At 36.7% G+C, this 27,657-nt stretch overlaps 2 protein-coding genes and 3 non-coding genes across 5 annotated transcripts; 4 read left to right on the top strand and 1 right to left on the bottom strand.

Annotated features, from left to right (window-relative positions):
* Nucleotides 1-61: 61 nt before the first annotated feature.
* Nucleotides 62-2,039, top strand: LOC6639090 (60S ribosomal protein L28). The gene is made up of 4 exons (XM_023179090.2): nt 62-132; nt 1,127-1,226; nt 1,430-1,672; nt 1,884-2,039. Exons 2-4 carry the CDS (start codon nt 1,134-1,136, stop codon nt 1,950-1,952), a joined length of 405 nt encoding a protein of 134 aa, XP_023034858.1. The 5' UTR covers nt 62-132; nt 1,127-1,133; the 3' UTR covers nt 1,953-2,039.
* LOC6638958 lies at nt 532-610 on the top strand. The gene has a single exon (XR_049615.2). It is a non-coding gene; the product is annotated as a small nucleolar RNA CD11 (small nucleolar RNA).
* Nucleotides 758-833, top strand: LOC6638957. Its single transcript, XR_049614.2, has one exon. It is a non-coding gene; the product is annotated as a small nucleolar RNA CD11 (small nucleolar RNA).
* LOC6638956 lies at nt 979-1,054 on the top strand. The gene has a single exon (XR_049613.2). It is a non-coding gene; the product is annotated as a small nucleolar RNA CD11 (small nucleolar RNA).
* Nucleotides 2,040-4,083: 2,044 nt separating the features above from the next.
* On the bottom strand, nt 4,084-7,031 carry LOC6639089 (fork head domain-containing protein FD2). The gene is made up of 3 exons (XM_002062344.3): nt 6,566-7,031; nt 5,207-5,462; nt 4,084-5,095 (listed from the first exon to the last, which is right to left on the bottom strand). Exons 1-3 carry the CDS (start codon nt 6,976-6,978, stop codon nt 4,523-4,525), a joined length of 1,242 nt encoding a protein of 413 aa, XP_002062380.1. The 5' UTR covers nt 6,979-7,031; the 3' UTR covers nt 4,084-4,522.
* Between the last annotated feature and the right edge of the window lie 20,626 nt (nt 7,032-27,657).

Genomic DNA, 27,657 nt, shown 5'->3' on the forward strand with positions numbered 1-27,657 from the left:
TCGATTAACTCCAAATATCATGTTATCGATGTATCGATAGACATTAATACATCCCTGTGCCTAATCGCAGCCAACTTCACCGGGTTCGGTGGCTGCCATATTTCTTTCCTGCTGGTCTTTCAACGAGAAAAGGTGGGCATTTTGCATTTTGTCTTGATTTGATTAAGTTATAACTTGATGGAGCCCCGTTAACAGCCAGAAAATATGGCCAGTGCATTGCATATTGTGGCTTTGTGTTATTTGTTCAATTGGAAATTACCAATTTGCTGACATTAGTGCGAGGTAAATTTATTTGTGTGCAATCGGCATATATTTCCTGGCGGGGAACGGGTGTGTGCCGTTGAGACTGAGACACACGTGTGGCACTATTGGCATTTGATACTTGGAGACTATAGTGAATCATGGTTAAGTTATATTTTTGGGATAAAATTGTCTAACTTCATTTTTCTTTCTCTTTCACGCTCTTCCCGTTACTTGTGCTGTCTGCCATTTCTATACAAAAGGTAAGCACATGTCGCCACAGAGTTCTAGAAAATTTTTCGTGATGATTGAATGGAGCAGAAGAGTTCTTGAAGACTATATTCATCACCCAAGGCTGATAAATTTCAATAAATTAGAATTAAGTCCGTTAATGTGATTAATACTTAACTAATTAATATCTCTTTCTTATTTTCTATGTGATCTGGATTCGATTGGTATTTTAAATTCTTCATTATAGGTAAGTCTTAACATTCTGTACTGGGTTTTGTTTAATTCAGCAATTTTCCGTGATGATTGATTGGAGCAGAAGAGTTCTTGAAGACTATATTCATCACCCAATGCTGAACAAAACTATGAAACTTGATATTTATTAATGTTGTTAATATTTTACTAACTAGTTGTTTCTCTTTCTATTTCATATTTGATCTGGTTGCGTTTGCCGTCTCTTTTCTCATATATAATTTATAGGTAAGTTGTTTCAAATGTAATGTGTTCTAAGTTAGTTTCCATGATGATTGATCGGAGCAGAAGAGTTCTTGAAGACTATATTCATCACCCAATGCTGATATTTGTTTAATATTGCTTGACTTTTAATGAAGTTCAATGAATTTTGGTATTAACCGTTACTTTTCCCCCTCTTTTCTAGACTTGAGATGGCAACCTCTTCGCACCTCAACTGGTTGATCATTCGCAACAACAACGCTTTCTTGTTGAAGAAGCGTGATGTGAAGAAACCCTTCAGCACAGTAAGTTTCGTTTAGTTTTGGTTTCTTTCTTCTAAATGCAGAGTTCACCATGATGTTTCCAACTTATTTATATTCACAATGATATTTGAATACAACATGATAGTAATTCATAATCTGACATACATTTAGGTTGGCTATACCATTGTTGGGCTATTTCTAAATGGCAAGTTAACTAATATTATTGCTTTCTCCCTCTCTTTCAGGAGCCCAACAACTTGACAAGTGTTAGCTCTTACCGTTACAGCGGCGTCGTCCACAAAAAGACCGTTGCCGTTGTTCCTGCTGCCGATAAGAAGGGCTTCACCGCAGTGCTGAAAAAGGGCAAATATGCTCAGCGTCCTGCCAAGAACACGGTGCGTGTTGACTTCAAGGCTGGTCCCAGACGCTCCCTGAAGAAGTTGAAGAACTTGTTGATTGGCTCCAAGTACCGCAAAGATCTGACACAGGTAAGACATATCATCCACCTCCTCCGCACAAACAAAACCTGAACAAAGCCATTTAGTATGATGATCTTTTTATTTTAATGCTACACAACCAAGATCGCTGACTGATCGTGTTGATAATCCTATCTGAGGCTTCCTCTAATTCCCAATATATCTGCAATTTATAATTGTGACTGGCATATTAATAAAATTTTATCTAATTCCTCTCTTACAGGCTGCTCTTCGTCGCGCCTCTGCTGTTCTGCGTTCCCAGAAGCCCGTCGCAGTCAAATCGTCCGCTTAAGGTGCCCGAATAAAACGCATTAATTGGGACAATGATTGTGAAGCCGTTTTCTACTCCAGAATAAAGAAAAAAAATGTTAAAACCCAACTAAATTCTTTCTTTTTATTTAACCACATGTCATCAATTAAGAATATTAAGAGAAAATGTTTAAGCTAGACAACAAAGTCAAGTTTTGTTATGTTTGTACTCGTTAGTAGAAGAGAAAAGAGCAAAAGGCGAAGACTGATTTGTTCAGATTTTGAAATCATATTTCAGTATAGTATTACTGGCACATCTGCATCTGTATATATATTCCCCAAGTGCATCTGAAAAGAAATGTTTTGCAATCATGTGTATTTCTCATCTGAAATACATAATTTTGTCGTCTTTTAAAGGTTTCCCATTGTTGTTAAATCGCACATGGTTAGATTCTGGACCGCTTTGTTATGGAAATGAAAGAGATAGCGAGTACTTGTGTGTCTCACTACTTCAGTAAGAGAAAAATCAATTTGAAATTCGTAACAAATTCAAGTTATATTGTTAATATTAGATATTCATTTACGTTTTTGAAAATGCAGAGTAGCTTATAAGTTTTTTTTTTATAAAAATTCCGAATTCCGAAATGGGTAATTGAAAAAGACTGAGCAAGGGAGATGGAAATATATGAGTAAGGATGAAATGCTACTATAAGATAATAAACTTGTATATAATTTATTCCCTTTTTTTAAACAGTTAGAGGAACGAACAAGAGTATCTTTATTTTGTTGGATGAAGCATCTACCCACTCCATATAATTCATAATCGAAGCGATCTACATACATACATATATACTCTGATCTAGCAAAATGGCAAACAATTCAATTATGTAACTTAAAACCCAAAATCCTTTTGATCAATTGTAATTATTTACTATAGCTATGTTAGTAAGTGTTTATATGACTTAACTGGTAATTAGTATTTGTTTCATTTCCTTCATTTTCTGTTTATTCGCCGTTTTTTATGCGGTTTGTTTTGGTTTCTGCTTCGTCAACTCTGCAGAATTTATAAATCGCTAATTCGAATTAAAAGATAAAGAATACTTTTAGGCTGAATTCAAACAGTCATAATTAAAAATAAAGTGGCAAATCTACCAATTGATCCCCATTAGGAATCATACTTTATTATTGTTTTACCATATTATATTGAATATTTTTTGGAAAAAAGGAAGAAGCATTTTGTAAATGAACTAAACGTGTTTTCTAATTTCATTTGATTAAAAACAAGTATCATTTCACTTTATACATACATTTTAAGCTCGAAAAGTATAGATCTGAAAGTTGTTGTCTTAATTTGAAATATTTTAAACAAATAAAAAAGAAAGAATAAGCAAATATCCAACAACAAACGAACGTGAAGATTTAATAAGAAGTATTCCCATTTGTTATAGAGAAAATCTGAGCAATGAAGCAGTCTAAGAATTACGCATAGGAACTGTAACATGGATCTTGATTGGGATAGTCGTATTCCTTTTGCTAAAGGGTCTATATAGCTACGGAACTGGAAGCTGTCCATTTACATCAATATTGTGGAGCGATGAGGGTTGTCCGATTCAATTCTAATGTTGCTTTTGTGGTTTTACAATATCCAACGACCTACATTAACGAATGTATTTATTAGTTATATAACTCCTTTGTATGAAGGGCAGCTAATTCCATTTCCCCTCTAACTAGGAATACACTCAAAAAAACTATTCAATATGCTTTCAAATGTTTCAATTTAAAAAATTTCATCAAACAGTCGTATATTTTGTTAATAAATACAAGCAATTACATACTTCAATCAAGAGTATTTCGTATTAACTTTAAATTGATTTGACTAAGTATCTATCTATGTAAAACCCAAGAAAATTCCACAATTTCGCCAGGAGAATTTCAAATGTAAACCTTTACAGATTTTCAATTTTTATATTCATTAAATGAAAACAAAGTTTCAAAGCTTTATAAAAAGAAAAGTACATATGTAAAAACAAAAACTATTTAAAGTAAAAAAAAAAAATTAAAAAAAAATTGTCTTAAATCTAATCAATACAGAAATGTGTCTAAAACTGTGTTAACGACTGCAATCATTTTAAAATTTGATCCAAAAACAAGCCAACCAGCATTTTTAATACTTCTGATCAAATATGAGTCATTTTTGAATGCTCTTTCTTATTAAAAGAGTTCTAAATGAGACCTGATCATAGGCACAAGGACTTGACGAGCTGACTATTTAACTTTGATTCATATTTTCAATCATACACTTCATTAACCTGGGAAAGCTTCATTTTTGAGTCTTCTTTCAATCAATTTTGAATCAAATAATCGTCTGTTAATCAACCACTCGCTCAATAGAGGGACTCATCAAGGTTTCTTTCTTTTAAATCCTGAGTGGGTGAGAAAGTTTGAGATACCGATGAATTGCCCACACATCCTTTTTGGTTCTTGTATTGTTTTTTTGATCAAATTTAAATTGAAGTCATCTGTCGCTTAAATTTAGTCTTGGGATATTGAACAAACTTATATCTACATATACGTAAGTTTAAGCTATATCCATCTGGGTTATTTATCTCATTTTTATTGCTTCCCGATAATATTCTCGATGGTAAATAGCGTAGTCTTTGTTCGATTGTTTGAGGTTGCTGATGAGTTTGGTGATGATGACGATGCTGGCGCAATTGGCCTTGTCTCGGAGGCATCAACCAGGAAGTCCTGCAGTCCTTTAAATGCATCACTTAGTACTACTGGGGCTAGGCCAACACCAACAAAATTGGCTGGATCACGCCGATGGTGTAGAGGCGGCGGCGTGAAAGCGCTGGGGGAATGTAGTTCATCGTATAATGAGGCACTTTCCATAGTGCTCGATGCTGCTGATGTTGCTGCTGCTGCTCCTGTTGTTGTTATTGTCTTTCCGGAGCTAGAGCTGGGACTCTCCGCCGACGAGCTGTCTCGCATGTCGCTGGAATCTCTGGGCATTCTGCGCGTTTCATTGTTAAACAAATTGTTAAAGCCAAAGGAAACGGACAAGTATTGACGATGCAAATCCGTTATACGATCCGAATAATTGGGCCTCTCATTGCAGAATAGATCGAAATCGGCAAGAGACTCACTGGGGGATCTCACCTCGCCGTCGTTGCCACTGCCAACATCCTACACACACAAACACACACACACACACACACAGAGAAATAGATGAATGTTTTTGTTTATTTTACTATTTTGCGGAACTTTAATTGTCGTCTTCGTCGACGTTTCCCTTACCCTGCCCGTCTCCCGGTCATAGCGATTGGAATTGGCGGAATGCCTTTGCCGACGTGTACGTCGCCGTCGGTAGTTACCCTGCTCGAACATATCGGATGCGGATGAATCTAGCATCCAATAGCTTCCCTTGCCCGCACTGTCGTTGTCATCAATTGTATTCTTGTCCCTGGCCACCTTCACAAAGCAATCGTTCAAGGATAGATTGTGTCGTATGGAATTCTGCCAGCCTTGCTTATTCTCGCGATAGTAGGGAAATCTATAAAAAAAATATACATATATCAGTTCAAACTTACTTTAATCTCTCTCCAAATCTCTCTTATTTGTAATGGCTAATCGTCTTTTATGTTAAAGTTATCTAATTGAAGGCCTAGGCTGAAATGGTCTTAGCCTTCACCTAAGCAAGTTATACTTATATAAATTTATATATTATAAATCCTGTAGATTGTTAAGTTAGAAAACGTAAAAGTTAAAAAAGAATGTAAATATTTTTCTTATATTCGATCAAGGGAATAAGTGAACTGAGAGAAATGCAGAAATGAATAAGGGTAACCAATTTTAGGGAAATTAAAAAAAATTGATGTACTTTTTTATCTTATTATATCCTTGATAAAAAAGGAGTAAAACCATTTGCTTTTGGTTGAGTCTCAGCAATTTTAAAGCAAAGCAAAAAGAGGATCCACAGATCAAGATGTGAAGAAAGTGATACTAAGTAAATAAAATTTCAATTCTAGGATGGGCTTAAGTTTTAATTTTCAAATCCAGTTTCAGCGATTATCCTATAATTGATGACGCTTTTAACATAAATAAAGATTATACTTTAGTTTATTTTGAGGCCAAAATGGAATTGAGTATTTATTATGATTTATATGATATTTAACGATTTAAATTTATATATTTTAAAATAAATATTTATGTTTATTATATTCAGGAAAAGAATTTTTTGAGGCCAAAGAAGAAGCAAGTTATCTTTGGGTCGAAATCTACTTAAATTATTTAAGAAGAGAAGGTTAATGATCGAACTTTAATCAAATTTCAGGAAAATTTATAGTCTTTATGTTTTATTGATATGAAAAGCCCAAAATGAATTGGCATTGAAATGTGGCAAAAAGTTTCCTCAAGATTGTTTTATTTCCAGCATAAACATACAATCACATCTATGTACATATGTAAATGGAAAGATTATTTAGTTAAATCCATTGTTTATCGTGACTATAAAATATTGTAAGCTAATTTTCCATTAAAACTTTTCCAAGATCATTTCAAGTTTAGGAAAAATTTGATTGATTTACAATTGTACAATTGTAATGATGTGATCCATGATCGATCCAAATCGATCGATCTAGTTAGAATCAGACTTACTTATCCATGATGAACTTGTAGATGCCACTCAATGTTAGCCGCTGATTGGGAGCACTGCTTATGGCCATGGCTATCAAGGCTATATAGGAGAATGGTGGCTTTTCCGGCCGATGTGAATTGTGTAGAAAGGATATGGGCAATGTCCAGATATTGTTATGCAGGGCCAGGAAACTATCCATGCCAAGGCCCTGGTAATAAAAGGCTGACGGGAACGCTCCATTGCATTGCATTAGATTATCCGCTAAACCGATTCCGGCGGTATTCGTGGCCAATGGATTGACCGTATTGCCATTGCCACTGCCATTGGCTGCCTGACGCAACAATTCGGGACTGGCCAACAGGGTATTGACCAGTTCCTCATTGTCGGACGTTGTCAGCGTTGAAACATTTGTATAGCAGGACGATGGTAACATAATTCTCACAACACTTTTGTCACTTGGTAAAAACTTGGTTAATTGATTTTGCAATAACACTTTTTGTTCTTTTGGCACTTGGCCCGACAACGTTTTCTTTTGTTTGGTTTGATTTGTTATAGTTCCGTTTAACGGTATTTATTGTTGCGTATGCGTGTATCCGTTTCCGTATTTGCCGTAGTTTCCCGTAATTCCCGAAATGCTTTGTGCTTATTGCGCACGATTTTTGTGTTCCGTCTGGCTAGAAGACCGATCAACAAATAAATTGATCTTGTGGGCTGGCATTTGGTTTGAGTACTTGAAATACTTTCAAGCATGTGTGTGCGGGTGTACGTGTGTGTGAGTGTGTGTGTGGGGAAGAGTCAAACAGATCAGTGTATTGAACTATAAATACATGCAAAGAAAAAGAAAAACACACACAAATATACTCGGGAAATCTTTGAGAGAGACATGACAATCCTAATCTCAGTCATCAGTTTCATGGCATATCTAGTTAATTATCATGACTAAAGTTAATTAAGTATGCTTAAACTATTTTAAACTAATAATTATTTAATTCTATAAGTCATAATGCTTTGGGAGGCATTTTGTCAAGTCTCTCTCTCTCTCTCTCTCTTTCCTTCTCTGTGGATCAACCAATGTTTATCCACGATCCGTATATGTGTGTGCTCAGCATATGTATATAAATATATAGATATGTATATACTTGAAGATCATTTCTCACCACTGGTCTCTGATTTGTCAGAATTTTCTACAAATGGGCGGAGCCAAATTATCTTCTTGCTGTGTTTAAAACAATATCGAAATAAATGATTTTTCAACAAATGAAATGCCAGCAATATATACCTACATACATAGCTTTCGCATTATACGATTTTGAAAATGGTATTCAAATTAAAACTAGAATTTTAAAATATATACAAAATAAAGGGCTTTATATATAATGACCAACATCATTCCGTAACGATCGGTTGCTTCTCATTTGTTGGAATTTCCTTTTTTTCGTGTGTGTGGGTGGAGCCAAAAATTTGGAATCAAATTTAAAAGAAGGCAATAATCTTATCAGATATGAGTTTCAACTTTAATTCATATTGAGTTGATATATATGTATTTAGATCTATCGATTTAAATTTTTAAATAAGACCATTTATACGAATTTTAATATATTCATTATTAATTTGTAAGAAAACTCCAAACCTGATTTTTCCTGGTCAATATCTACTCTAATCTACTTTAGATATTATTTTTAAATCTAGGGGACTTAAAAGATAATTAACTGAAACAGAAGGAACATCTGAATATCCTGTGCTAAAAATTATAGTAAATAAGGAAATTTTGTAAGTTTTATGAAATTGTGTAAATGTTTGTTTGTTAGTCCAATTGAAGCCATACATAAACTAAATTGCAAAACAATTAATTTATTTAAATTAATGTTTATTAATCATTAGTAAGAAAAAATTCAGTAAAATATCAAATCTGAATTTACTTGAATCTTTCTCTCAAAACACTGTAAAAACTTCTAGTAAATTGAAGCAATAGTAATAAATATATAAAGTATTTCCAGGCTTCAAAGCAAAATTTGTCTTCTGAAGAATATAAAATCAATCTTATTGAAATTTGCCAATCTGATTCTAAACATGTAAATATGCTAAAAAAGTTTTTGCTTACTTTAAATTTATATAATTTTTACTGTAGTCATAAAGTTATTTAAACTTTTGGCTTGAATTGGAATGAGAAGGGAAATATCCCCCCAAAAACAGAGATCTTAACTCTGAAACTAGTCAAATTGTTTTCAATATCCAAGGACAATTTTTCCTGGACGATTTCCCGCTTGAAAATAATGAAATATATATTTTTTCGAATCCGCATAACAATCATAAGCAATTTGGCCAACTTTGCATATAATTTATCCTGGTTAATAATAGTAATACGCATAATTTGGCTATCCAATTTATATGGAGTGTTATAGGCCGAGAGATGCTGATGTTTTCATTTCGAAATTTCATTATGATGTCTCATATAGAGTGACAAAAATGGGAGTCGAAATATTTAGGTCTAATAGCTTTTGAGTTTAGTTATTCAGATGGTTGGACATGGACTTTGGCTTAAGTCCATGCTACTTTGATATCGTTATTTTAATGTCCTTTGAGGTAGCTTTACAAAACCCTTTTAAAGGACATTTGGTAAGCAATCAGCTCTAATTGACATTACCTTAAGGATATGTTTTTAAATTCTTATAAAATGCAGACGAAATATATTTTCATTATTTGCATATTATTTAGATCTTTTAAAAACCATTCAATAATAAATTCTGTCTGGGTTCAGGACTCTGATACTTGTGTCATTTGCAATTAGAAGAAACTGCATATTATCTGTCTAGATTTATAATGCCTCGAAATGCATAGCAGTCGTCTCGAACCCAAAGAATCTTAATGTCTGTATAAATATTTGAAGATCGACCAAGTTCTATTATCATCACAGTCAATGCCAAAACAAGTTGAGAATTACAACTCAATAAAGCGAAGGATTGGCAAAGCTTACAATATTGACGTTCACCTTATTATGTGTAGAAAATATTTTTGAAAGGATTTGATCAAACATCAATTCGGATGATTGTCAAATTGTTGTTTGTTTTTTAAACATTATGCATGTTTGAATGTTTTAATATTAAGATTATGGCTTGAAGTAAAACATTGCCATATGTTTTGTATATTTGTTTTCATGCATTTAATATAGATGATTGAGTTCAATGTGCAATTGGTTTATCTCGGTATCGGCCTATGACACCGTTATCTTTGAATTTAATACAACATTTCCTTTTCTGTAAAAATTTTTACGACTTTTTCCAAGTAGTACAAAGAAAGAAAAACGAAAGTAAAGTGATGCTATGTGAAGTAAAGTAAAATCAACTAAAGTATTTTTCGCCCAGATATCATATGGGAAAGGTCGTAAAATAATTGTGTATACATTTTAAACAGACACAGGACCAAGATCAGTTGATTTTTACGACCATCCCAGACATGGGGGGATGGGATGATGATGCTGCTGCTGCTGTTGTTGTTGTTGCATTGTCAGTTCTGTTTGCATGTCAAGTAGTTAGTATATAGAGTAGAGTAAGAGAAATCAGAGCTCATTTGAAAGAAATAAAAACAAGCCAATTGAAGATGAAGTTAAAGTTGGAAAATTCAATATTACCATTAACCTCCACCTCAATCTTCCTTCCTCCCACACACACACACACACACACAGAGAGAGAGACACACATGTGTAAGAAGTGGTCTAGAAAAGGATTGCATTTTTCACGCTTTCTCTGTGTCTCTATCTTGTCTATATGTTTAGTATTGGTATTCAGATTTTACGATCGCCGCTTACCGCTGAAGAATGGAAGAATGGGTCATAAAACAACAGGGTTATCCTTAACACCGACCCATCAACCATATTGTGCTTGTGTGTGTGTGTGAGTGCGTGTGTAGATGAGGTGTTTTGTGTGTAGTTCAATGTAGAAGATGTCGTTGGCTGTTTGCCGTTTCGGCGGCTGTTTTTGTTAATGATTATTTTTAGATCTATGCTGGGAATAGTATTGGAAACAAATATTGTACATATATATTTTTTTGTTGTTGTTGTTTTTTATTGCCGCCCTGCAGCACGCAAAAAGCAAACACAATGCAAACGCAACACAACACAACACAACAAAATGTCTGAAACAACAATGTTTTCTATTTAGTTTTGACTGATCGTCACGTTAAGCCATAAAACGCCTCTCCTCTTGTTTATTTAGTTGCTGCTGCGGCCCACCGCAAGTTAATCGTTTGCCACAATTACCACATTTATGTATATCCCCGATACACTCGACGAAAATTTAGAATGTCCCCCCACTTCATTCTCCCCACTCCACACAATTCGATTCCATTTCATGAGAATGAGTAACATATTTAGAAGGACATCTTCCTGGACAGGAAGGACAGAATCCTGGTATTCTCACTAAAGATTCTTATTGAAGATGTCCTTCTAAATATGTTACTCATTCTCATTCATATCATTCAAGTTAACCCATCTTAAGTAACGCCTAAGTTAAGTATTCGAAATGGAAAGCAAAAAATGAGTTAGGCAATCCTCTAGTCTTGTTCTATTTTGGTTCTACTACTTTTCGATCTCGAGTTTGAGTTTAATCAATCCTCTTTGATTTAAATATGACATAATCACTTTTAAGTTCAGTTTTACTAATTGTTTAATCGATTTTTTACTAAAGTCAACTAATTTGTGTTGCCAAACTTTAGTTTTTTGCGTTTGGTTGCTCTATTTTACCTATTTTATGTTATTATTCATTCAAATTTCATGGCATAATTTCTTCAAGTGTATGCACAGTTATAGTTTATAGGTGGATGAAGTTTGTCTTCAAACTGCCATTGATTTATAGGCGGTCGTCGGAGGGCGGCATCTATCTCATCTATCTCTCAACACCTTGTCAAAAATTTGATTTGCTCTATCGACGGCACGAAGTGGTGTGCAGCATTTTAAATCAAAGATAACAAATCATCGATCAGCACTCGGATTTGTGGCTGCTTCAACAACCAATTTGTCAAAATTCGATGATTATTTGCCCCTTCCCCACCATCCTTGACGCGGCGTCTCTCTCATTCTGTCTTTCTAGGATTGTTCTCCCTCTTTTACATTAACATCTAGTAGTGCCTATTTATAGGCGCCGTAAAATGCAGCCCATGACTATTAGCTGCTTGTTGTTGTTTGACAACAAATAAGTACAAGGACCGCTCATCGTTGCCATCGTCATGATTCTTGTTGTTGCCGTTGCTGCTGTCGTCGTCATCATCATCTTTGTCGGCAGCGTTACACATCATTGACAGCAAATTATCCACATTACCTGAATTGTCAGACCGGTCGGTCGCCCATTAGCCATTACGATGGTGTGAACGTGACCTTTGGTGGCCATTAAATGGCACACTTTGAGTCCATGAGTATATTTTGTTTTGTAGCTCGGAATTGGAAATTTATGCGATTCTTGACACTAGTTGCGTGTGGGGTGCTACCTCTCTCCCCCCTCATCATGGTCATGCTATCCATTCTATCCCCCTCAACTTGACAACTCGAAGGGGAAACCAAAACTTACTGAGGCTAGACGCTTCATATACACATGAGAAGGTGTAGTAGTTTGGTTTTTGGTTAAATAAAAACGATATAAATAAAGATCATATGGAAATTAGAAACGTATAAACGATTTACTGGTTATTGACCCATGCGATTGGAAATTCTAGCCTAATAGAAAGACATCATCTATGGATATCATCATTTATTGTATGGCAAAACAGGTGTCTCAAAATCTTCATCTTTTTTATCCATCTCTATTCATTAGAACGATCTTCTATTCCTTATTGTTAATTATGCTTATCTTATGTGAAATGAAAGCCCAAAAAAAAAATAGGATATAAAAGAATCCCTTTCAAATTTGTACTAAATATTTTCAATAAAATCGAGCTTAGCCGGCTCAAGGTCAATCTTACAAAAGAAGATTATTTCAAAGGCAACACACAAAAAGGTGAGCAGGTTGTCTGTATAGCTATTTCAAGAACTACCAAGTTCTATCATCAGCAGACTTTGCTAAAGAACTCCAGAATTGCAATAGCCATACCATATCTTCAACGCTAAAACTAGTTGGGAATTACATTGCAACTAAATGAAGCGAAAAAAGTTGGCGAAGCCTACAAAACCGAAGACCACCTTTTTGTGTTTATTTTTAATAAAGTTGAACCATTTACATATATAGAATAATATAGAATGCATACTAAATGTTTGACAAATATTGAGTAATAGTTTGATGGATTTTAATTGGACTTGGATCTCGAGCTTACTCCTTTTTGGGGAGGATATTTTCCTCATTCTCCCTCCTTTGAGGATCAACCACTCTTGTTAGCAAAAGAAAGAGCCATTAAAATAGATTTCTTAATATAAACATTTCTATTAATTAAGGTTAAAATGCCGCTGATTTTAATCGAATAATTCCCAAGGGATTTATTTTAATTGCAAAAATTTCATTGGACCTTCTAGTGTTTCATTAAACATTCGATTTAAACTTGAAATGAGATCTAAATGAGACCATTTAGAGAAAACTCTGTCTATATAGCATATTTCCATGTAGCATGACATCGCTAACATCTTTAGTATTCGACTGGAAAACAATGACTTAAGAAAAAAAATGCATTGACACTAAAAAACGTTTGAAAAAAATATGTTTCCAAACAAAATGTTTAATAATAATTGCAAATATTAGATGAAAAATGCATTTGCTTCATGAAAACGACACACAAAAAGAGGAGGCAGCTTTTTTAAATGCTCTAAAGTCGAACTTTATTAGATGGTTTATAATTTTTATTACCTTACCTTCAATCTTCTTATCCTAAAAATATATAAATAAATCTGATAATAATTCATTCTAGTACATCAATCTCAAAGTCTAACTATTTCACTTAAACTTTCTCTTTAATTATTAACTTGTAGTCAATGATTATACGTACTAAAGGTTAATAATAGTAAAATATTCTAAAATCCATTTGAAAATACTCTTGAATATTTATTTCAAGTAGTTTTATCTGCAGGGAAGAGAAGCCCTTTTTTAAGGGTTTCGTTTTGTAAAACTTTAAGATCCATTAAATTAAAGAGTTAACCATTTGGTACAAATATGCCATGTGGTTGGCTCTAGAGCTAACCAATAATCGTTAATCTTAACTGTTTTGCTCGTAAAGTGGGTAACATCCATGCTACATATGTATGTGTATGTATATGTAATCGTAGTTCTTTGACTGTTAAGCTAGCAATGTTATAGCAACATTTACTTCTAATAGGACTCGAGATAATGAACAATTGATTACTTGAAACACGGAGACAGACAGAAAGACAGACAAAGAGACAGAGAGAGAGAAAGAGACGCTTTTCATCATTGGGTATCTACTACTCTTCCCCAAATGACTAAGCACTACTTTCAATCTACAGAAAAAAAAAAGCAACAAGGGAGGGCCTTTGGCACAATTGTGCCCTATATTATTCGAGCCACTACTTCTCTAATCCCTCAAATCAACTAAGCCCGGTATTTAGGATTTACTTCAAATGCGTATGTGACATCTCAACGTTGGAGAGGAAGCAAACATATCTTCATATGCCATCGCTAAATTGTTATCCAAATGAATGAAATTAGTTTTTCTCTGGTAATAGGAAGTTGTTTATACCCAAAGGGGGAGTCTGCAGTCTATTTGATCAATTGTCTGACTTACTTGGAATTAATATTGAGACAATTATTAGCGAGGTATTTTTTACTTTGCTTTTGTTTTTTTAATCACTTTCTGTTACAACTTTCGTATATTTAATATTCTAAAAGTATCCTAACAATATCTAGATTGCAGTTAATACTTATGCTTAGAGAAAGGTTAACAGAAAAGTAAGACAAGACCCAGGACATCCTGTTCCAGCATTTCTCTAAGTCTCAAAACATAGTCCAAAAATATATTATTGTCAAACAAATTTCAATGATGTGAATTCACCTTTATTTGATATCGAAACATGTGATTCATTTAAGTCCTTCATGTCATGTCCTTAAGATGCAAAGCTGCAGGAAATTGGATATAGGATTATTGCATAGGAAAGCTCTTGAGCAAACATCTCGAAGAAAGTTGGCTAAGAAGATGCTCTCAATCGTAGTAAGATGGTTCGACTAGAGTTACTTTAGTACTTTAGTATGTATACTGTTTCTTGTTCTGCTTAGTTTATTAGTTTATTATATTTACATTAGGTATATGATTGATGTTCTCTAATTAGTATATTGATTACTCTGCTGAATTTCTCTAATTATTTTGAATTTCTCAATGAAATTTAATTGTACAATTTGAGTTGGGGTTACATATTGGTCTCTCTCTCTCTCTCTCTGTCTCTCTATCTCTTCCTCTCTCGGTATATCTAAATACTTATATCTCATAGAATTGATTGCGAGGCGGAAACCATAAACCCAAATGCACTAACATCGATTGCCTGCTTTTTGAGTCCAACCGAAATGAATCAAGTGAAAATGTGAATGATTTTTCGCACGTTTTAAGTGGCAAATTAACAGGTACTCAATAACAGAGAGGGAGTGAGAGAGAGAGCAAAGGAATATGAAAATTGAAAAATATCAAACAGTTTTTTTTTTTCTTCTTCTTGTGTGTGTTTTGTTGTTGCTGCTGCACGGGTTTTAAAAACAATAAACTTTGAAGAAGAAACAAACCAACAATACCAATGCCAATAGAGAATCACCATCTACTATATAGCCAATAGACCAACAACAACAATAATAACTCAGGCATGTATTTGTTGTGAGGATGTTTGTTTATTTGTTTAAATTTAGAATATCGACCACATTAAAATAGCAACTGCTTCAAAAGCTTCTCAAGTGGCCAAAGATGAGAAGATGGAGGGCCATTAAACAGATTTTGAAGATGTATTATGGTTTCGAATGTGCCGTGGCCGTAGCAGCACATTGTTAACTGAGACCACAATCCCAAAAACCGATGGGGCAGGGGTAGTGGTTGGGGCCACCACCCCATTTCAATGTTGAAGTTAAGTTGACCCCGCGGGTAATTTGCACTTCAAAGAGCCCATGCAATGTGTTTATGCCATCAAGTGGGCCAGCTGCTGGGCATCCCCATGCCCAAAAACAAAAGGAAAACAGAGAGAGAGAGAGAGAGAGAAAAAAAAGATCTATGGCATTTATGAGTAACGGAGCGAATGCCATGTGCTAATGAGCCTGGAATTCCGCTTTACCTAACCACCCACTCCCATCGCCCGATTAGTGCCAGCAGCAACAGCTCATTCCCTTCCTTCCCCTCAAACCATTTGCCACTTGCCACTTTTCACTTCCCCATTCCCCCAGTTCTGCCACCATCTAATTATCTCACATTATTGCCCAGTAAGTGAAATAATCTGTGTGCAAAGTCAAAACTGTCTACGCACCTGACACGCCGTTGCCGCCAACATCATCATCATCATCATGAACAACATTAGCAAAAGCAACAGCATCATCATCATCATCATCATTATCATCATCGTCATTGCCATCGTCTTCTTCGTCGTCGTCGTCGTCATCATCATCGATCCTTGTCGTGCGCCAAAAGCAGCTGTCAAATCTCCAGTTGACAGCCACTTTCATTTCGATGCATTATTAAAATACAGCAATGGCAACATCCTGACATCTCCATCTCTACCCATTCCCCATTTGCCATTTGCCATCGACTTTCCCTGCCCCGTCACTCTACTCCACTCCACTCCACTCACCGCAGCCCAGGTGAGGCAAAAGCCCGGCGCAGACATCTTGGCGACTGCCGGAGCAAAACTCATGTTTATTTTCATGGGAAAGTCAACCATGGGGGCCGCTGTTGCTGCTGCTGCTGCACTTGGCAATCCAACTACTAATACTACTACAACTACAATTGCTGCTGCTGCTGTGTGTGTGTGTTTGTTTGTATGTAAATACAAGTACGCAAAACTTCATGCCGAGACCAGGGTCCCCTTTCCCCACCTTCCCACAAAATACTCTTAGTCATAGTCATGCCCGTTCTCATGTGCCCCCCTTTCCTTTTTTTTTTCTTTCTTTCTGTATTTTGCCTTGGCCCTGGGCCGGAACACACGCATCGCGTCAGCGTCAGCGGCTCAACAAAGGCACGTGTAAACAACAACCGGGAGGAGCATAGAACAGCAACAGAACCAGCGGCAGTTCCAGTTCCCCACAAGTGACGATATAACAAGTGAAGTTAAAGTAAAGGCACTTGTTGGCACGTCGAAGTTTTTATACCCTTGGGAAGCTAATTTGCATTAGTTTAATACTTAAGTTACTTTATATGTTTGCGTTATTCTGTTACCCAGAACAAGTTTTACCAACAGGAGAGTACCTAGTTGCATACCTGTGGATATATACACACACACACATACACACACACACCACACCACACACTTTACAGAAGAAGAAATCTCTTCTAGACATTGATCATGAAACTTTTGCATTAAATTTAAGCAAATTATTAGATAATACATATACTAGCATCAAGTTATAATTTAAAGACCTCTATGAATATATTCAAGTCGCCATTTGAGATATTCTGTAACATAATGAATCGAATGAATGATGCTTAAAACTAAATTGAATACAAGTGTTCATCATGTTAGTACCCATTTATTCGTTTAATCCTATGAATAGCAAACCAAATCAAATGAATAATACCAATGAACAATGACAAGTAATTAAGTCCGAGTGATTGTCCTGTGATACGAATAATCAAACTTACGAATATATACTCAAAATGTACTAAATGTCTATAATTTTCTTGATGACTTTCTGATGATTTTTGACACAATTAATAATAAAAGATATCTCCTCTATATCGAAGTATTTATATTATCGATCAAAAGTTATTTTTAAGGCTCTAAGGCAGTGAAATTGGGTGATCTTGTCCCCTAAAGTATGCAACATGCAGTCTATGAATAAATTTTGAAATATCCTGTAGACAAATATTAAAAACCTCTTTAAAACAAACAAATAGTTCATACCTTATGAATATAACGATTCCAAATGATATATGTCTAGATTACGATCTTCTTGAAGGACATTTTCTGAAGAAAGATTCGCAATTGAAATTAATTAGTTTAGTTGCAATACAAATTCCTTAGAATAATGATTTATAGCCATTTCTGTAAAGAGTATATAATAAAAAGGGCATCTATGATTTTTCATTTTTTATCTTGTGTGTGTGTTTTTTTTCTCGTTTTTCTTCTTATTTTTCCATTGTGTGTGTGTGTGAGTGTGTGAGTGTGTTTTCTCTGATACGAATGCAGGCCGCCAAGGCGTGGCGCGGCAGACATAGTGGCGTCACTATGTTGCCCTGGTGTGGGTCGATCGTTCGATGGGTCGGAAGGGTCGGGTGGTTCGGGTGGTCGGAGGGGAAACTCGGGGTCGATTTGGTGTTATGAAAACAACGGCAGCCAAAACCACTTGGCAAAGGCCGCACCTCGTTGTTAGCCTCAAATGGTAAATGGTCGACAGTTTGATATGCGGTTTGGCAGTGCCAGCAAAATATCAGTTTGCCATTGCAGCAAAAGTAGTGTGTGCCTCTGTGTGTGTGTGTATGTGTGCCAACAGTTTTCCGTTTTCAGTTTTCAGATTTGCTGATTTAATTTTGACTTTCTCTACACACCGTTGGCCATGGACGTTCTGATGCCTGATGGCCTGATGGTCTGATGGGTGGGTGGTCCAGTCCAGGGAACTCGTCAAATGTTTACAAGCAAATACGCCACATCATCACACACACACACACATGGAAAGGGCAAGCCGTGGCCAAAGGGACTGAGGGTAAGAGAGATGCTAAAGTCGTAGCTAAACTGTAACTTTGAGGCCAAGAGAATTTATAGTTCTGTGGCATATCTTGTTAAGTCTTCCATGGTGGGGTTTTTGTGGGGCAACTTCTCCTACCTAAATACAAAAAAAATTAAAAAAAATAAAAACCAAACCAATAACCACAGAGAGCGAAAGCGAGAGCGAGCCAGAGACAATAAGTTGGAATTCGCTTTGATCTTTTCGCACTTTTAAATGTTTGAGAAATCTGTGTAAAAGGCATATGAATCGGATTTCGGAGAACCAATAAAAAATTAATGGCAGCATTTGCTTATTGTTGTTGTTGTTGTTTTTTCTTATTGTTGTTGATGTTGTTGTTGTTGTTATTGGGCGATGTTGCCACTGTTGCCCTGGCTATTTGTTTTTTAAATTTTCTGTTTGATAAAGCGCGCCACAAACAAAATGGGTGGCAAAAAAAAACGAAAAAAAAACCTAAACCATCCCCCACCTCCAATACCCTTCTTGTTGTTCTTCTTCTTGCTTCTTACATTTAGCATCCCTTGTGAAGAAGATGTGCAACTAGTTCAATGGAAAATCTGCCAGTTGCTGGCATCATCGATGTTGCCTGCCTCTGCCACTGCCTCCGCCTCTGCCTGGCGTTGTCTCTGATTTACATTTGATTCGATTGGAATTGGAAGTCGGAATTCTCTTCTTTTTTGGCAATTGCAGATTAATGCCCTGACAGCTGCCTTCCTTGTGGTTGATGATGGTGGCGGTGGTGCTGGTGGTGCTGGTGGTGGTGCCTTGGCATTGCCGTTGGCTTCTCAGGTGTCAGGATACTTTACGCTGATTAGATAAGCATTTGGGAAAATGTGTTAAGCCTTGTTTGGCTTTTGTTTTCCTTTAAAGCCAACTTTTCTGCGGGAGTCAGCAGCCCAGGCCAAGTAGCCAAGCAGGCAGAAGGCAGCAGCGCAAATGGCATTTTTATTGAGCCATTAAAATTTTTTCGGCCTGCTCAAGTGGAGCTAGATGGCGATATCTGGCGGCCAGGCGTCCGCCTCCCCTTTACATTTTGATTAACGTGCTCGTTTTGGTTTCATTTTTTCCCTACGTTTTTTGGTGTTTTTTTTCGTCTTCTTCTATTTTTTTTTTGTTTTTCTATTGCCAAAATCCTACCTAAGGGGATAAACTTGTGAAATATTTTGGGATTTGTGAGACTTAGGGCAATGGTAACATTTTCCCTTAAACGCGGCTGTAGGTGATTAGGCAGCAATCCACAATTCTTATATATATATATGTACATACTTTTTTTTTCCAAATACCCATTACTTAACACTTGAAAAGGGATGTATTAAGTTGTGTTAATGTTCGACTATAAGTTCCTAAGATCGTCTTAAGATTCAATGGCTTTAAAGCGTTTCTATCAATGGGGAGTTACCTTTTTACCCATATATATTTGCTTGATTTATTGAAATACTCACTCAGGGATATATCAGATCAGATATGTATATATATCAGTAGACAATTTCCAAATAATGCTTTTCATGTCAACATTTATTTGCCTTACCATCTGTAATAAAATAAAAGAATTTATTCCAATTTTAGTTAGGATTTATAACTTTTTAGATTGATTTATGAAAAAAACAATTTTCAATTATCATTTTTAGTCAGTAGTGTTGAAAAGTATTTAAAATATATTTCAAAAATAAGACCCATTTGAATTAGAACTTTTGCTAGATTTACTTTTACTTTTTATCGTTATGATTATAATTTATGTTAAGTAATTAACTGCTTACTAAAACAAGTCTAGAAGGTCTTATTAGGAGTAATATTAACAGGATCATATTTTTAAACTTTATTCTCTTTGATCAGTTAAAGATCTTGAGAAACTCCTCTTTTAGATATAGTTAATCGAAGTAAAAAAATATTACTCAATGTTTTTTTGTTTCAAGTGATTTCTGGTCGTGGTAAAACCTTTTTTTAATGTGCTAACGGGTATATTGAGCTTCGTATTGACCAGGACATGGGTTTTAATTTTCCTTGGGTTTCCTTTTTTTTTGGTTTTTTGTGACTTTCTTGTGGCCAGCGAGTGGAGATGGCAATGGCCAACTGCGACCATTTCGCTAAAAGATTTATGTCTAAATATTTGTTTGTTGTTGTTGTTATAGCTTGGGCCTCATTAGCTGCATTATAAGTCTCCCATCGCCCATCGCCCATCGCCCATCGCAGGTTGCCCATTTGCCATTTGCCCTTCATTTTCGTTTTGGTTGTCTCAGACTCCACCTTCCAAATTTTTATCCTGGGGGCGCGTGCGTGTGCTTATCACATGAATGTCATTACGCACCTTGCCTAAACATAACTTTGAGCCCCTGTCTAACCACCTACACCCCATCCCAATCCCCATACCCATACCCATCCTCCCACTCCTAGTTAAGTAAACTCCAAGCAAAAGTGCGAATGCGAATGCGAATACGTGAGTTCTGCAAGTTATGTGCGCGTAAGTGAATGAAATTACCGTAAGGCATTTAACCAATGCAAGAAAAGCGCTCAGAATAGATACATAAATGACAATGCCAGGCACAGGCACAGACAGGAGGAGAAGGAGACAATCGGTGGGAGTCAAAAGACAGAAGAAGCTAGCCAGCTAGCTAGCTAGGATGTCTGACTGGATGGGCTCTATGTTGGATTCAGGATTCAGCCACAAAACGTTTAAAGACGACAACGGCAGCTCAGCACTTGGCATAAAAATGCTGCCCTGTCTGCCTAAGGAGTACACGCAGCACTACGGAGCGATGGCGTCGGCGGCGCTTATCGTTTTGACAGGAATATCTGCGCTTTCTAAATGCCAACGTCGTCGTTTATGACGCTGACTGCTGCGCTTACGATTGAGTTTGCTTGCCACCCCAACCCTCCCCCCCAACCTCCTTTAACACCAACAAAACAGAAAACAGAGACGAAGGAAGAAAAAAAATTACATCTAACCCATCTCGCCCTTTCCCATCTCCATACCCGCCTCTGCCCTAGCAGCGTTACTCTCAATCTTTCTGGCTGCCGTGCGCCGTAAAAACGTGCTGTGCCTGGTTGTTACTTTAATGGCTTTTACTCCCCACGAATCCAGAGTAGAGTCGTCCTCGACGTCGTTGTCGTTGTCGTCGTCAAGCGAATTATGGAAACTGAAGCTGCCATCGTCGTCGTCGTCGCCGTCGTCGTCCTCCTCAGCGTCATCGCCTGGCTTTGTTTTTCAGCACTTTCGCGTGCCTGCGTGTGTATTTAATAGTCTGTGGTTTGACATTGACTATACCTATATATGTATATACATTTATATATCTACATAAGTATAGTCTTCATTCTTCTGCTGTGCATTAATGCTTCTCAAGCTGTAATCTGGCAAAAGGGCTGCCAAATCTACCACCTACCTAAACCCATCCATCCACCCACCCACTCACCTAACCACCTATTCTACCCACCTGACTCGGACTGACTGTCTAACTGACTGACTGACTGACTGACTGCCTTTATGCATCCCTTGTGTATCTCCCTCTCCCTCTGTCTCTCTCTCTGTGTGCCATTCGATTATCGTGTCAAATTTTAATTACTTAAAATTACAATTTGGCTTTTTAATGCCCGAGACTTACTTGCGTTGGCAGTTGTCAACACTGTCAGAGCCTCTTTTGGTCATTAAACATTCGTCCTCGCCCCTGCCATGCTGTCCCCTTGTCCCCAACCCATCGCGATGTCTCTCATTCGCAACTTTCCATCTTCAATTCCAACTCCCAACAGAAGGACGAGCACTCCGAAGGAGGCCATGAACTTTGAGAGAATTTTAAAGGCGGTTAAATAAGACAAACAATTGACTTACTATGTAGATGAACTGTCTCATAAAAATGTCATAATACTGATGAACTTTAAACAGGTCCTTGGCCAAGGACCGCAATTTAAATTAACCCCCAAAACCAAATGCAGCTAAATTAATCAAATTTAAGGCATTATTTTTTGTTTGCTGTTCATTAACAAATCTCACACACATTTTAAGTGTTAATACTTTGGCAAGATTTTTAAGTTATTTATTCAGAGAGACAGAGAGAGAGAGAGAGAGAGAGAAACGAGAGAAAATTTCTTTGTGTTGTTATGTAAGTTTGAAACTTAAAATTTTTATCAAACTTATTTAATGTCATTCGATTTCAATCATTTTTTATTTCTTTTAATCAATTGTTTTTAGCTATTAGTTAAAAAGGGACTCAATTTGAATTCCTTGAAAATAAACAAAGTTATTAATCAAAAACTTTATTTTCGAACGGATCTTGAGGTTCTTTTAAACTCTTTGATGCAGTTAAAAGTGCATGTGGAAAAGATCTGTGTAAATCAATATAAATCAATATTTCTTCAATGTGTAGATTTCTTGTTAAAATTATAAACTTTAAACTGCCGGACTTGGCCAGGAATATTCAACATGTTCATAGAAACAAGTTTCGGCGATTAGCTTAGATTTCCAGTTAGTTTAATTAGGTTAAATAACTAACTTTACTACTTCATTGTAAAATCTGATCAATAATTTGAAGAGAGAGTTCTCTTTAGTTACTGACTGTTCTATATATTAAGTTTAGATTAAGATAACCTTTTCTTATGATTAAATTGGTCTTTTTATACCATACACCCATAGGGTGAAATGGTATATTAAAGTCGCCAAAATGTATGTAACAGGCAGAAGGAAGCATCTCCGACCCCACAAAGTATATATATTCTTGATCAGGATCAAAAACCGAGTCGATCTAGCCATGTCCGTCTGTCCGTCCGTCCGTCCGTCCGTATGAACACCTAGATCTCGGAGACTATAAGAGCTAGAGCCACCAAATTTGGTATGCAGTCTCGTGTAGTATGTACGCTTATCGAGTTTGTTTCATATTTTTGCCACGCCCCCTTCCGCCCCCGGAATTTACAAAAAACAGATTTTCTTAAAAACTATGTAAGCTACCGATATTAAATTTGGTATGTAAGCTAGCTTAATAGACGCGCAGATATTGACTATTTAAAAATTTTGCCACGCCCATTTCCGCCCCCGAAAATTAAACAAAACTGATTTTCTCGAAAACTAACAAATCTAAAGTCACCAAATTTAGTATGTATATTGGCTTAGTATGCGCGCAGAATACATATATTTTCATATGTTGCCACGCCCACTTCCGCCTCCATAATTTAGAAAAAACCGATTGGCTCTTGCAATTTTTTGAGCCTCATAATCAAATTTGGCAGACTATTAAATCTTATCTCTTTCTACCAAACTACCAAATTTGATTGAATTCGGACTAGAAACATGCAAAATATACGTAAGAACGTATTTTGCTACGCGATCCATAAGGGCAGAATTGGCCGTTGGCTACGTTGGCGGCGCTAGAGTGCTCGTGTGTTTGTAGAGTGAGCGAGATAGCATATGGTTATGAGGCATGTTAAAACAATTTAATGGACATACAGTTGGTTTTCGAAATTTTAAATATTTGTTTCACCTGGTGTATGGTATACACAAGTCGGCGAGACGACTTACTTACTTCATTCTTACATAAATAGTGTGTGTGTGTGTGTGTTTTTGTGTTATGTACATATATGTAAAATGTGTGTATTTTAAGCTTGTTTTCCCTTTCGTTTTATCGACCTTGTGGGCCTTAGATTTTAATTTTTTTCTTTCTTTTTTTTTTTTTGGGGTAAACCTCTGCCAAATCGACATGGCAAACTCATTTTTCCTCCAGTAGCGCTATCTATCTCAATGTGTTTATCGCTGGCATCGTTTTTGGTTTAAAATCTTTGTGAAGAAAGGAATGGAGCAAAGCAAAGCATAAGAAAAGAAGTAAAAAATAAGAAGAAGAAGAAGAATGATAGACTTGGGCCGCGTTAGTCCTTTAATATGCCTAGATTGACGTCGATTATGCATTAATAGGACACGCACTATAAATAACGCGCCTTTTTCGCCTTCCATCCTTGCCAGTGACGTCTATGGCCTAATGAACGCTTTTTTGTCGAGCATACGTTTGCCGTTGCCGCCTCCTTTAGAGAGCGAGAGAGTACTCCATCCCATTGGCTCTGGAACTGGCAGCAGGAGCAGGAGCCGGAGCAGCAGCAGGGTAACCAGATTCAGAATCAGACTATTCAGCAACCGCCACCCGCTTCGAATTTTGCGCTGACATTGATTGATTATAAATCGGCATACATTGCAAATCCAAAGCGCACACAATAACAAAACTGATGTTGTTGTTGTTGTTATTGTTGCCTTATCCTTTGTGAGTTGTTGCTGCTGTTGCTGTTGCCGCTGCTGCTGCTGCTGCGGTTGCCTTTGTTTGGTCTGTGACAGCTTTTAATCTAGCACAAGGCAACGCCAGCAACAGCAAGAGAGCAACAAAGGCAACTAAAGTGCCCCGAACTGCCATATTTGAAAATCACTTTACTTCATATTCGGACAACAACAGGACAGAGCAGAGGACAGAGAACAGAGAATAGAGGAACGGGAGCCGGACAGATCCCAAAGAGCAGCAGCCTAAGAGCCTGAGACTTTAGCCAGTTGTCATTCAGTTTCAGTTTCTAATGGTTCGTCGCTCATCGGACATGGCGTTAATGATGCGGTTTTTGGTCAGCATTCAGCCATTCAGAATTCAACCCATCTCTTCATTCTTACCATCCCCCCATTCCACCATTCCACCATTCACTCCATCCACCAATCATCCATTTTCCTTCCCTACACATCTTTCATCTCAAATGGCGTATACGCAATTTACATGATGGCTTTCTCTCTCTTTGATCACTAAACTCTAAACTTACAAACTTTTTATTTCCTCCATGTCCAACTCTTTGATAGTTGCTGTAATTATATTACCAATTCCATTTGCAAGTATTTTAATTAGTAGGTCAAAAGTTAAATGAAAAAATAAATCTGTTATTTTGGCGACCTTTTCAAAACTTTTGTTTCGAGGTCGATGAGGTTTTTCTGTTTGATTTCCAAATATATTTTCATCTTCTTCAGAGATCGTATTTAGGGGAATTTTTTTAAAAAGTCGACGCATATTTCATCTGTCGTGGAGTTTTGATTGATGTTTTTCAAATATTTCCAAAGGAAAACATTGATTTTAATTCTTATTGTTGATTTCTTTTCTAATATTTCTAGGAAACAACTTGTTTATAGTTATTTTCAGCAATAGATGAAATGAATTTATAGATTTTTATATTTAACACTGAAATAAAGAAATAACAAAGAGATAGAGAGAGAGAGTGAGAGCCATTGGTTTAGGATATTTTTATCTCAAACTTATTTAAAAAAGATTTTGAAATTTTAAGAAAAACTTCCATGCTTGAGATTTAAGCGAATTTTACCATTGTTTCAAAATGGGTCGAGGGTTGGTTGGGGAGGTGAATACTTTGGGTCTTTGGGTGCGATCAAAAATGGGTTTCAGTTATTTTTTCTCCCTCTTTCTCTATTTTGTTGAACTGGCCATAGTTGATGGCACGTTTTTGATTTCAATTGCTATTGCCAGTAGTTTCACTTGACTTTATGTTCACTGCTGTCTGGCCTATATAGGTTGCTTGGCGCCATTTTATGTACGTAGCAAAACAAAAGTTATGGCCCGATTTTCCACCGCCTCTCTCTGAATGGCCAAAAATAGGCAGGAGCCAAGAGTAACAAATTGGAGGCGGGGGCGTCTTGTAACAAGTGGGACATTTGCCAGTTGTCGTCGTTGCTGTCGTTTCGTTCTTTTTGTTGCTGTTGCTGTTGCTGCTGATGTTGTTGATGTTGCTGCCAGCAATAAAAACAAGCAAAAAATGTTGACTTCGGCAGCTTAGGCGCCACCCTTTTTGCCTTTTGGCCGAAACTTACGCATATAATACGAAATCGGCATAAGTATATGTGTACATAATAAGATTCCTAGTATTTTTTCTTCTTTTTTTTTTTTCTTATTGCTGTTCACCCTTCACCCCACCCACAGAGTAGTTGTAGTAGCTTCTGCTACTGCTGTGTTCTATGATAATTTTAAGCAACAAATACAGGGACCCAAAAAAAAAAAAAAAAAAAACGATGGCAATGGCAAATGGCGATGTCGATGTCGATGTCGAAGACATTGCCAAAGGGAAGAAGATGGAGAACCCATCAGCCAAAGTCAATTACGTGGCGCTTTCACAAATCTTTTGCCACAACAATCGTGTGTGCGTAGGCATTCCTACCATCACTGTATGTGTGTGTGTGTATGGGGGTTGGTTGTTTTTCAAGCTATGGCAAATTAATAGAGAATACACAACAACAAGAGAGAAGCAAGCACATATCCTAGCAAACCACCGTGCGACCCTCCCACAACCCATAAAATGTAATGTCATAAGTGCTGAACCTAAAACATTTGCGCTTAGCGTGCTCCACTCATATCCTTCGTCCTCGTAATAGAAAAGTAGCTTCTTCGTCTCCCAGTTTCCTCTTCCTCTCCCCAGCCACACGCTCTTCTCACTGTTTCTCTCACACTCTCCATTCACTTTCTATATTACGCCAGAGGGGTAAAATATTCGGATTAGTTATGCTGTTGGTCGGTCTTGCCTGCCAGCCTGCCCGCCCCTCCCTTCCCTTCCCTGCCTTTGGGGTAGTTGGCTGGTGTTCCTTCTCGGTCTTCTTATTTTCTTTTGCTTTCTTCTCATACCAAAAATCTAACTAATTCCATTGTTATATATTGTAGTTTCCTTTTCTACTTAACTGCTGCATTCATTGCTCACAAATTGGCAGGCAACACACACACACACACACACACACACACATTGAAGGATTTCCAAATACCAAAAATACTACGTACGACAAGTAGTAACTGTTGCTTGTCAAGAGAAAAAGAGAGAAAGAATTTCATTCATGTTATTTAGCTGCTCAAGTTATTTGTTAACCATCATCAAGACCAGTTTTACCGGCCCAAATGGGCCAGCTCCTGCTCCTGCTCCTGCCCCAGTTCACCCATCTTACCAGAAATTGCCCCAAAAAAGGTGTGCGCGCTCATTTATCGGTAGCTTTAAATTGTTGCTCCAGTCACGTATTTCATATTGCCAATAGGGACGGGCGATGGAGACGGGAATAGGCCCCCCCCCTACCCCTCTTCACCCCATTAATATATCGAGATTTATGTAACAAACAATAAATTCTCTTATATTATTAATTAAACTATTGTAATAAAACCATTTCACACAAAACTCTAATCAAATTCAGCAAAACGTTAACCTTAACAAATTCATTTCAAAAGCAATTTCTATAATGTCTTTGTATATATACAGAGATCATTCTATGCCCGTATGGGTTTGTGGTTTTAGTTGCCAAA

The sequence above is a fragment of the Drosophila willistoni genome (genome assembly GCF_018902025.1).
Source record: "Drosophila willistoni isolate 14030-0811.24 chromosome XR unlocalized genomic scaffold, UCI_dwil_1.1 Seg144, whole genome shotgun sequence".
Lineage (NCBI taxonomy): Eukaryota > Metazoa > Arthropoda > Insecta > Diptera > Drosophilidae > Drosophila > Drosophila willistoni.